General features: G+C 34.1%; 1 protein-coding gene across 6 annotated transcripts in view; it reads left to right on the top strand.

Annotated features, from left to right (window-relative positions):
- LOC106582334 (diacylglycerol kinase beta-like) overlaps nt 1–15,195 on the top strand; it is a 181,520-nt gene that overhangs the window by 43,130 nt on the left and 123,195 nt on the right. For all 6 annotated transcript variants that reach the window (XR_006761218.1, XM_014165320.2, XM_045704807.1 and 3 more), the window contains 2 exons: nt 2,586–2,849; nt 13,320–13,445. Coding sequence is in view for 5 of the 6 variants with exons in the window: in XM_014165320.2 (XP_014020795.1) it covers nt 2,586–2,849; nt 13,320–13,445 (390 nt within the window). In the remaining variant the exon portion in view is untranslated. The remainder of the gene's footprint in view (nt 1–2,585; nt 2,850–13,319; nt 13,446–15,195) is intronic.

The raw sequence follows: 15,195 nt of genomic DNA, 5'->3' as shown, positions 1-15,195 counted from the left end.
ATACACAGTGCATTCAGAAAGTATTCAGACCCCTTCACTTTTTCCACATTTTGTTACGTTACAGCCTTACTCTAAAAATGATTACAATATTTTTTTCCTAATCAATCTACACACCACGCCCCATAATGACAAACTGAAAACAGGTTTTTAGACATTTTTGCACATGGATTAAAAATAAAAAACAGAAAAACCTTAGTTACATAAGTATTCAGACCCTTTGCCATGAGACTCGACATTGAGCTCAGGTGCATCCTGTTTCCATTGATCATCCGTGAACAAGCTCCCTCACGACGCCAGGACAGCGGAGTCAATCACCACCTTCCGGAAACACCTGAAACCCCACCTCTTTAAGGAATACCTAGGATAGGATAAAGTAATCCTTCTAACCCCCCCCCTTAAAAGATTTAGATGCACTATTGTAAAGTGGTTGTTCCACTGGATATCATAAGGTGAATGCACCATTTTGTAAGTCGCTCTGGATAAGAGCGTCTGCTAAATGACTTAAATGTAAATGTAAATGTAATGTTTCTACAACTTGATTGGAGTCCACCTGTGGTAAATTCAATTGATTGGACATGATTTGGAAAGGCACACACCTGTCTATATAAGGTCCCACAGTTGACAGTGCACATCAGAGCAAAACCCAAGCCATGAGGTCAAAGGAGTTATCCGTAGAGCTCAGAGATAGGATTGTGTCGAGGCACAGATCTGGGGAAGGTTACCAAAAAAATGTACACAGCATTGAAGGTCCCCAAGAGCACAATGGCCTCCATCATTCTTAAATAGAAGAAGTTTGGAACCACCAAGACTCTTCCTAGAGCTGGCCGCCCGGCCAAACTGAGCAATCGGGGGAGAAGGGCCTTGGTCAGGGAGGTGACCAAGAACCCGATGGTCACTATGACAGAGCTCCAGAGTTCCTCTGTGGAGATGGGAGAACCTTCCAGAAGGACAACCATCTCTGCAGCACTCCACCAATCAAGCTTTTATGGTAGAGTGGCCAGACGGAAGCCACTCCTCAGTAAAAGGCACATGACATCCCACTTGGAGTTTGCCAAAAAGGCACCTTAAGGACTCTCAGACCATGAGAAACAAGATTCTCTGGTCTGATGAAACCTAGATTGAACTTTGGCCTGAATGCCAAGCGTTACGTCTGGAGGAAACCTGGCCCCATCCCTACGGTGAAACATGGTGGTGGCAGCATCAAGCTGTGGGGATGTTTTTCAGTGGCAGGGACTGGGAGACTAGTCAGGATCGAGGGAAAGATGAATGGATCAAAGTACAGAGAGATCCTTGATGAAAACCTGCTCCAGAGTGCTCAGGACCACAGACTGAGGTGAAGGTTCACCTTCCAACAGGACAACAACCCTAAGCACACAGCCAAGACGATGCAAAAGTGGCTTCGGGACAAGTCTCTGAATGTCCTTGAGTGGTCCAGCCAGAGCCCGGACTTGAACCCGATCTAACATCTCTGGAGAGACCCTGACCTGTTCACCGGACGTGCTACCTGTCCCAGACCTGCTGTCCCAGACCTGCTGGAACCCTGACCTGTTCACCGGACGTGCTACCTGTCCCAGACCTGCTGTTTTCAACTCTCTAGAGACAGCAGGAGCGGTAGAGATACTCTCAAAGATCGGCTATGAAAAAGCCAACTGACACTTACTCTTGAGTTTCTGACTTGTTGCACCCTCGACAACTACTATGATTATTATTATTTGACCATGCTGATCATTTATGAAAATTTGAACATCTTGGCCATGTGCTGTTATAATCTCCACCCGGCACAGCCAGAAGAGGACTGGCCACCCCTCATAGCCTGGTTCCTCTCTAGGTTTCTTCCTAGGTTTTGGCCTTTCTAGGGAGTTTTTCCTAGCCACCGTGCTTCTACACTTGCATTGCTTGCTGTTTGGGGTTTTAGGCTGGGTTTCCGTACAGCACTTTGAGATATCAGCTGATGTAAGAAGGGCTATATAAATACATTTGATTTGATTTGATTTGAGAGACCTTAAAATAGCTGTGCATTGACGCTCCCCATCTAACCTGACAGAGCTTGAGAGGATCTGCAGAGAAGAACGGGAGAAACTCCCCAAATACAAGTGTGTCAAGCTTGTAGCGTCATACCCAAGAAGACTCAAGGCTGTAATCGCTGCCAAAGGTGCTTCAACAAAGTACAGAATAAAGGGTCTGAATAATTATGTGAATGTAATATTTCTGTTTTTAATTTTGTATAAATTTGCAAAATTGTATAAAAACCCGTTTTTGCTTCGTCATGATGGGGTATTGCTGAGGAAAACAAAATATTTAATTGATTTTAGAATAAGGCTTTCACGTAACAAAATGTCGAAAAATTTCAAGAGATCTGAGTACTTTCAGCCAAGTAAAGGCCCCCCTGCCAAACCCTCCCCTGACCCGGACGACACTGGACCAATTGTGCACCGTCCTATGGGACTCCTGGCCACGGTCGGTTGTGGCACAACGCATCTAGCACTGCGATGCAGTGTCTTAGAGTGCTGCACCACCCGGGAGGCCTCCCTATTCTGTTTTGTCTTTCCTGAATTCCTCTTTTCTCCCGCATCTCTGTCTTCTAGGAATGAATGGGAAGAGCATCCTGACAGCCATGGGTCGACCCATGCCGGAGCCTTCCACTATGATGGCCTCATGTTCAGGTGCCGTATCCACCTCTCCCTGCTCCTCCCATTCCTCTTCACAGCGCTCTGGAATGGGGGCCCACACGCCTGGGGGGTCCTACCGCTCACCTGCCTGCACCCAGGTCAAACCCTCCACATGCAGCAGTAGTAACACCCTCAATCCCACCCCAGCCAAGTCCCCAGCCTCCCCTCTCCTCTCCCCAGGTAAACACCTTGTTCAGGTGCTGTAGGAACTTATACTGTTTTTCTGGAAAAGTTGTGACGCAAGCTGTATTAGACCGTCGTATTAGACCGCCGTACTAGACTACCGTATTAGACTACCGTATTAGACTATGGATTCCAATGATATCAATGTTACTGCACTGTTCATGCCTGGGACATTACTAATGCCACAGCAAATAACTCCCTCTCTACAAATTCTACTGGTTTTCACTCACAGCAAGGCATTTTAGCAGTTTGATAAAGTGTGGCTATAATGTCTGAGCTGTGGCCATTGGTGTCTGTTAGTTCAATACTTTGTAAAGCAAGCTAATTTTTTAATTTTTATTTCATTTAACCTTTATTTAACTAGGCAAGTCAGTTAAGAACTAATTCTTATTTACAATGATGGCCTGATATCAATATCACAATATACATATCACCATATCAACATCACCATATCAATATCACCATACCAACATAACCATATCAATATCAACATCACCATATAAATATCACCATATCAACATCACCATATCAATATCACCATATCAATATCAACATCATCATATCAATATCACCATATCAATATCGCCACATCCATATCAATATCACAATATACATATCACTATATCAATATCACAATATTAATATCAATATCACCATACCAATATCACAATATTAATATCACCATATTAATTTGACCATATCAATATCACCACATCAATATCAAAACATTAACATCCCCATACCAATATCCCCATATCAATATCACCATATTAACATCACCATAGCATAATCACCATATCAACATCACCATATCAACATCACCATATCAACATCACCATATCAACATCACCATAGCAACATCACCATATCAACATCACCATATCAACATCACCATAACAACATCACCATATTAACATCACCATATCAACATCACCATATCAACATCACCGTATCAACATCACCATATTAATATCAATATCACAATATTAATATCACCATATCAACATCACCATATCAACATCACCATATTAATATCAATATCACAATATTAATATCACCATATCAACATCACCATATCAACATCACCATATTAATATCACCATAGCATAATCACCATATCAACATCACCATATCAACATCACCATATCAACATCACCATAGCATAATCACCATATCAATATCACCGTATCAATGTCACCATATTAATATCAATATCACAATATTAATATCACCATATCAACATCACCATATCAACATCACCATATCAATATCACCATATCAACATCACCATAGCATAATCACCATATCAATATCACCATATTAATATCAATATCACAATATTAATATCACCATATCAACATCACCACATCAACGTCACCATATCAACATCGCCATATTAATGTCACCATATCAACATCAGCCGGTCAACATTACCATATCAATATCGCCACCATGTCAACATCACCATAACAATATCACCATAACAATATCACCATATCAACATCACCATATAAATATCACCATATCAATATCACCATATCAATATCACCACATCAATATCAATGTCACCATATCAATATCACCATATCAATATCAACATAATAATATAAACCTATTAATATCAATATCATCATATCAATATCACCATATAAATATCACCACACCCATATCAATATCACAATATTAATATCACCATATCAATATTACCATATTAATATCACCATATCAACATCACCATATCAATATCACCACATCAATATCATTATCACAATATCAACATCACCATATCAATATCAACATATTAATATCAACCTATTAATATCAATATCATCATATCAATATCACCATATAAATATCACCACATCCATATCAATATCACAATATTAATATCACCATATCAATATCACAATAATAATATCAATATCACCATATAAATATCACCACATCCATATCAATATCACAATAATAATATCAATATCACCATATCAATATCACAATATTAATATCACCATATCAATATTACCATATTAATATCACCATATCAATATCACCACATCAATATCAATATCACAATATACATATCACTATATCAATATCACAATATTAATATCAATATCACCATCCCAATATCACAATATTAATATCACCATATTAATTTGACCATATCAATATCACCACATCAATATCAAAACATTAACATCCCCATACCAATATCCCCATATCAATATCACCATATTAACATCACCATAGCATAATCACCATATCAACATCACCATATCAACATCACCATATCAACATCACCATATCAACATCACCATATCAACATCACCATAGCATAATCACCATATCAACATCACCATATCAACATCACCATATCAACATCACCAACAGCATAATCACCATATCAACATCACCATATCAACATCACCATATTAACATCACCATATCAACATCACCATATCAACATCACCGTATCAACATCACCATATTAATATCAATATCACAATATTAATATCACCATATCAACATCACCATATCAACATCACCATATTAACATCACCATAGCATAATCACCATATCAACATCACCATATCAACATCACCATATCAACATCACCATAGCATAATCACCATATCAATATCACCGTATCAATGTCACCATATTAATATCAATATCACAATATTAATATCACCATATCAACATCACCATATCAACATCACCATATCAATATCACCATATCAACATCACCATAGCATAATCACCATATCAATATCACCATATTAATATCAATATCACAATATTAATATCACCATATCAACATCACCATATCAACATCACCATATTAACATCACCATAGCATAATCACCATATCAACATCACCATATCAACATCACCATATCAACATCACCATAGCATAATCACCATATCAATATCACCGTATCAATGTCACCATATTAATATCAATATCACAATATTAATATCACCATATCAACATCACCATATCAACATCACCATATCAATATCACCATATCAACATCACCATAGCATAATCACCATATCAATATCACCATATTAATATCAATATCACAATATTAATATCACCATATCAACATCACCACATCAACGTCACCATATCAACATCGCCATATTAATGTCACCATATCAACATCAGCGGTCAACATTACCATATCAATATCGCCACCATGTCAACATCACCATAACAATATCACCATAACAATATCACCATATCAACATCACCATATAAATATCACCATATCAATATCACCATATCAATATCACCACATCAATATCAATGTCACCATATCAATATCACCATATCAATATCAACATAATAATATAAACCTATTAATATCAATATCATCATATCAATATAACCATATAAATATCACCACACCCATATCAATATCACAATATTAATATCACCATATCAATATTACCATATTAATATCACCATATCAACATCACCATATCAATATCACCACATCAATATCAATATCACCATATTAACATCACCATATCAATATCACCACATCAATATCAATATCACAATATTAACATCCCCATATCAATATCACCATATTAATATCAATATCACAATATTAATATCACCATATCAACATCACCATATCAATATCACCATACCAACATCACCATATCAATATCAACATCACTATATCAATATCACCATATCAACATCACCATATCAATATCACCATATCAATATCGCCACATCCATATCAATATCACAATATAAATATCACTATATCAATATCACAATATTAATATCAATATCACCATATCAATATCACAATATTAATATCACCATATTAATATGACCATATAAACATCACCATATTATCATCACCATATCAACATCACCATATCAATATCACCGTATCAATATCAATATCACAATATTAATATCACCATATCAACATCACCATATCAGCATCACCATATCAATATCAATATCACCATATCAACATCACCATATCAACATCACCATATTAACATCACCATATCAACATCACCATATCAATATCACCGTATCAACATCACCATATTAATATCAATATCACAATATTAATATCACCATATTAATATCACCATATCAACATCACCATATCAATATCACCATATCAATATCACCATATTAATATCACCATATCAACATCACCATATCAATATCACCATATCAACATCACCATATCAACGTCACCATATCAACATCGCCATATTAATGTCACCATATCAACATCACCATATCAATATCACCACCATGTCAACATCACCATAACAATATCACCATATCAACATCACCATATCAATATCACCACATCAATATCAATATCACCATATCAATATCACCATATCAATATCAACATAATAATATAAACCTATTAATATCAATATCATCATATCAATATCACCATATAAATATCACCACACCCATATCAATATCACAATATTAATATCACCATATCAATATTACCATATTAATATCACCATATCAACATCACCATATCAATATCACCACATCAATATTAATATCACCATATTAACATAACCATATCAATATCACCATATCATTATCACAATATCAACATCACCATATCAATATCAACATATTAATATCAACCTATTAATATCAATATCATCATATCAATATCACCATATAAATATCACCACATCCATATCAATATCACAATATTAATATCACCATATCAATATCACAATAATAATATCAATATCACCATATAAATATCACCACATCCATATCAATATCACAATAATAATATCAATATCACCATATCAATATCACAATATTAATATCACCATATCAATATTACCATATTAATATCACCATATCAATATCACCACATCAATATCAATATCACAATATACATATCACTATATCAATATCACAATATTAATATCAATATCACCATCCCAATATCACAATATTAATATCACCATATTAATTTGACCATATCAATATCACCACATCAATATCAAAACATTAACATCCCCATACCAATATCCCCATATCAATATCACCATATTAACATCACCATAGCATAATCACCATATCAACATCACCATATCAACATCACCATATCAACATCACCATATCAACATCACCATAGCATAATCACCATATCAACATCACCATATCAACATCACCATATCAACATCACCATATCAACATCACCATAGCATAATCACCATATCAACATCACCATATCAACATCACCATATTAACATCACCATATCAACATCACCATATCAACATCACCGTATCAACATCACCATATTAATATCAATATCACAATATTAATATCACCATATCAACATCACCATATCAACATCACCATATTAACATCACCATAGCATAATCACCATATCAACATCACCATATCAACATCACCATATCAACATCACCATAGCATAATCACCATATCAATATCACCGTATCAATGTCACCATATTAATATCAATATCACAATATTAATATCACCATATCAACATCACCATATCAACATCACCATATCAATATCACCATATCAACATCACCATAGCATAATCACCATATCAATATCACCATATTAATATCAATATCACAATATTAATATCACCATATCAACATCACCATATCAACATCACCATATTAACATCACCATAGCATAATCACCATATCAACATCACCATATCAACATCACCATATCAACATCACCATAGCATAATCACCATATCAATATCACCGTATCAATGTCACCATATTAATATCAATATCACAATATTAATATCACCATATCAACATCACCATATCAACATCACCATATCAATATCACCATATCAACATCACCATAGCATAATCACCATATCAATATCACCATATTAATATCAATATCACAATATTAATATCACCATATCAACATCACCACATCAACGTCACCATATCAACATCGCCATATTAATGTCACCATATCAACATCAGCCGGTCAACATTACCATATCAATATCGCCACCATGTCAACATCACCATAACAATATCACCATAACAATATCACCATATCAACATCACCATATAAATATCACCATATCAATATCACCATATCAATATCACCACATCAATATCAATGTCACCATATCAATATCACCATATCAATATCAACATAATAATATAAACCTATTAATATCAATATCATCATATCAATATCACCATATAAATATCACCACACCCATATCAATATCACAATATTAATATCACCATATCAATATTACCATATTAATATCACCATATCAACATCACCATATCAATATCACCACATCAATATCAATATCACCATATTAACATCACCATATCAATATCACCACATCAATATCAATATCACAATATTAACATCCCCATATCAATATCACCATATTAATATCAATATCACAATATTAATATCACCATATCAACATCACCATATCAATATCACCATACCAACATCACCATATCAATATCAACATCACTATATCAATATCACCATATCAACATCACCATATCAATATCACCATATCAATATCGCCACATCCATATCAATATCACAATATAAATATCACTATATCAATATCACAATATTAATATCAATATCACCATATCAATATCACAATATTAATATCACCATATTAATATGACCATATAAACATCACCATATTATCATCACCATATCAACATCACCATATCAATATCACCGTATCAATATCAATATCACAATATTAATATCACCATATCAACATCACCATATCAGCATCACCATATCAATATCAATATCACCATATCAACATCACCATATCAACATCACCATATTAACATCACCATATCAACATCACCATATCAATATCACCGTATCAACATCACCATATTAATATCAATATCACAATATTAATATCACCATATTAATATCACCATATCAACATCACCATATCAATATCACCATATCAATATCACCATATTAATATCACCATATCAACATCACCATATCAATATCACCATATCAACATCACCATATCAACGTCACCATATCAACATCGCCATATTAATGTCACCATATCAACATCACCATATCAATATCACCACCATGTCAACATCACCATAACAATATCACCATATCAACATCACCATATCAATATCACCACATCAATATCAATATCACCATATCAATATCACCATATCAATATCAACATAATAATATAAACCTATTAATATCAATATCATCATATCAATATCACCATATAAATATCACCACACCCATATCAATATCACAATATTAATATCACCATATCAATATTACCATATTAATATCACCATATCAACATCACCATATCAATATCACCACATCAATATTAATATCACCATATTAACATAACCATATCAATATCACCATATCATTATCACAATATCAACATCACCATATCAATATCAACATATTAATATCAACCTATTAATATCAATATCATCATATCAATATAACCATATAAATATCACCACATCCATATCAATATCACAATATTAATATCACCATATCAATATCACAATAATAATATCAATATCACCATATAAATATCACCACATCCATATCAATATCACAATAATAATATCAATATCACCATATCAATATCACAATATTAATATCACCATATCAATATTACCATATTAATATCACCATATCAATATCACCACATCAATATCAATATCACAATATTAACATCACCATATCAATATCACCATATCAACATCACCATATCAACATCACCATATCAGTATCACCACATCAATATCACCATATCAAAATCACCTTATCAGTATCACCATATCAATATCACAATATTAATATCAATATCACAATATTAATATCACCATATCAACATCACCAGTTCAACATCACCATATCAATATCACCATTTCAATATCACCATATTAATATCAATATCACAATATTAATATCACCATATTAATATCACCATATCAACATCACCATATCAATATCACCATATTAATATCACCATATCAACATCACCATATCAATATCACCATATCAATATCGCCACATCCATATCAATATCACAATATAAATATCACTATATCAATATCACAATATTAATATCAATATCACCATATCAATATCACAATATTAATATCACCATATTAATATGACCATATCAACATCACCATATTATCATCACCATATCAACATCACCATATCAATATCACCGTATCAATATCAATATCACAATATTAATATCACCATATCAACATCACCATATCAACATCACCATATCAACATCACCATATCAACATCACCATATTAACATCACCATATCAACATCACCATATCAATATCACCATATCAATATCACCATATTAATATCAATATCACAATATTAATATCACCATATCAACATCACCATATCAACATCACCATATTAACATCACCATATCAACATCACCATATCAATATCACCGTATCAACATCACCATATTAAAATCAATATCACAATATTAATATCACCATATCAATATCACCATATCAATATCACCATATCAATATCAACATAATAATATAAACCTATTAATATCAATATCATCATATCAATATCACCATATAAATATCACGACACCCATATCAATATCACAATATTAATATCACCATATCAATATGACCATATTAATATCACCATATCAACATCACCATATCAATATCACCACATCAATATCAATATCACCATATTAACATAACCATATCAATATCACCATATCATTATCACAATATCAACATCACCATATCAATATCACCATATCAATATCAACATATTAATATCAACCTATTAATATCAATATCATCATATCAATATCACCATATAAATATCACCACATCCATATCAATATCACAATATTAATATCACCATATCAATATCACAATAATAATATCAATATCACCATATCAATATCACAATATTAATATCACCATATCAATATTACCATATTAATATCACCATATCAATATCACCACATCAATATCAATATCACAATATTAACATCACCATATCAATATCACCATATCAACATCACCATATCAACATCACCATATCAGTATCACCACATCAATATCACCATATCAAAATCACCTTATCAGTATCACCATATCAATATCACAATATTAATATCAATATCACAATATTAATATCACCATATCAACATCACCAGTTCAACATCACCATATCAATATCACCATTTCAATATCCCCATATTAATATCAATATCACAATATTAATATCACCATATCAATATCACCAAATCAAAGTCACCATATCAACATCACCATATCAATGTCACCATATCAACATCAGCCGGTCAACATCACCATATCAATATCACCATATCAACATCACCATATCAATATCACCACATCAATATCAATATCACCATATTAATATAACCATATCAATATCACCATATCAATATCACCATATCAATATCAACATATTAATATCAACATATTAATATCAATATCACCATATTAATATAACCATATCAATATCACCATATCAATATCACCATATCAATATCACCATATCAATATCACCATATTAATATCAACATATTAATATCAATATCATCATATCAATATCACCATATCAATATCACAATATCAATATCACCACATCCATATCAATATCACAATATAAATATCACCATATCAATATCACAATATTAATATCAATATCACCATATCAATATCACAATATTAATATCACCATATCAATATTACCATATTAATATCACCATATCAGTATCACCACATCAATATCACAATATTAACATCACCATATCAATATCACCATATCAACATCACCATATCAATATCACCACATCAATATCACCATATCAAAATCACCTTATCAATATCACCATATCAATATCACAATATTCATATCAATATCACAATATTAATATCACCATATCAACATCACCAGGTCAACATCACCATATCAATATCACCATATCAACACTGCCATATCAATATCACCATATCAACATCACCAGGTCAACATCACCATATCAATATCACCATATCAATATCACCACATCAATATCAATATCACAATATTAACATCCCCATATTAATATCCCCACATCAGTATCACCTTATCAATAACACCATATCAATAGCACCATATTAATATCACCATGTCAATATCAATATCCCATTCTAATATCACCATATGAATATCACTATACCAATATAACCATATAAATATCAATATCACCATATCAATATCACCAATGCCATATCACATCACATCACAATTTGCCATGTTGCTTAGTAATGCTTGTGGTCATTGCTGTATGACATCACCGTCTCTCATGAATACGCATGTTCCATTCCTCTACCACAGAGAGAATCAGAGGGGAGAAGAGGAGGAGCCCGTCCCCATTACCTTCCCCCCAGGTTGTGTTTCTGAAGGACATTGTGTGTTACCTGTCCCTACTGGAGAGGGGCACACCAGAGGACAAGCTGGAGTGTGAGTTACAGCGTCTAATTACTAATGTGTAAACAACCAAGGTATTTGAGAGAGGTCAGTCATGTAGAGTAGTAAAAAGGTGTCACCTAAACTTCTCAGAAAGACATCCTCCCACAATCTGAGTGGATAAGTCAATTAATTAATTCAGGTAGGAAGTAATGTTTTCAGCTCAGTCACCAAATACAGGCGGGCTTTCACCCACGTGCACACGTACACACACACACACACACACACACACACACACACACACACACACACACACACACACACACACACACACACACACACACACACACACACACACACACACACATACACACACACCAGTGCCGTTTCAGATGAGGGAGGACAATTTAAATTTTTTATGAGCATGGCCTTATTTCTATTACAGTATATTGGATGACTGTCATTCGTATTACATTCACCCAGTTCAATGTAACAGTGATAGGTTTAGGCTACTACAAGATACTCTAATTTTCCCTATACCCATCATGAGGTTGCTACAACCTAGCCTTTGAATGAAAGTTTACAACGTAGGTGCGCACAAGTCGAGAGACAAATTTGATATGACAGACAGTGACACATGGACAGATAGTGACATTCAATACCACCTTGCACACTCTTGCCTGCATCTAGCTGATCTAGGGTGTAATCATTAGTCCAACAGTTGCAAACGAGAGTTTCTATTGGACAAATTCAGGTACGTTAATCCCCGTTTTGTTTAAGAAACGTTCTTCAACAGAATCGGCAGAATGAATACATCCTCGATCACGCATAAACACAGTTCACAGTTTCATAGCAGCCACGTTGTATTCCTTCTCGCATCTATGTTATGCGCTCTCCTCCTTTCACCTCTTCCCTTCGCTTGTGGACTTCACAACACATCAGCTGTATGTGACCAGGCAAAAAAAAACTTTCCAAGCCAAGCCACTACACACAGCCTACATCGTTGTCACCATATTAGCTAAAGTAACGTAATGGTCAGCATAGCAAATAGAACTAACGCATTTGTAAACCCGGCTATATACAGTAACGTTACAGTGTACAGTCAGTAAGCAGTTACACCGGAGGGCCCCGGTGGCAATACATTTGTAAAACCAAAAGCTTACCTTGACTTGGAAGAGTTCCAGTGTTGTGTGGGATAGTCATAGCCAGCTACCTAACATAGCATCCCCCTGTTTGAGCAGGGTGTTTCAGTAGGCTAAACTAGCTTGCTGCATTTGCTAGCTAAGTGAAACTGAAAGTACAAAAAAATGACAATCTCTATGTCTCTCTTGCTTCTCCTTCATTTAGGAAGAAATTAATTGGTTTAGCTATTTTCTTTCTCTCTCTTTGAGTCAACTACTCACCACGTTATGCACTGCAGTGCTAGCTAGCTGTAGTTTATGCTTTCAGTACTAGATTCATTCTCTGATCATTTGATTGGGTGGACAACATGTCAGTTCATGCTGCAAGAGCTCTGATAGATTGGAGGATGTCCTCCGGAAGTTGTGCTAATTACTGTGTAAGTCTATGGAAGGGGGTGAGAACCATGAGCCTCCTAGGTTTTGTATTGAAGTCAATGAACTCAGAGGAGGACGGAAGCTAGTTGTCCTCCGGCTACACCATGGTGCTACCTTACAGAGTGCTGTTGAGACTACTGCAGACCTTCTTTGCAAAATAGTGTTTTAATCAATTATTTGCTGACGTGATTATATTTAGTATAGTTTTATCTAAAAATGATTGAAAACTTTTAAAATGTTTTTAACAT

The sequence above is a fragment of the Salmo salar genome, chromosome ssa21 (assembly GCF_905237065.1).
Source record: "Salmo salar chromosome ssa21, Ssal_v3.1, whole genome shotgun sequence".
NCBI classification, from domain to species: Eukaryota; Metazoa; Chordata; class Actinopteri; order Salmoniformes; family Salmonidae; genus Salmo; species Salmo salar.
This window is presented reverse-complemented; position numbering and strand designations above follow the sequence as displayed.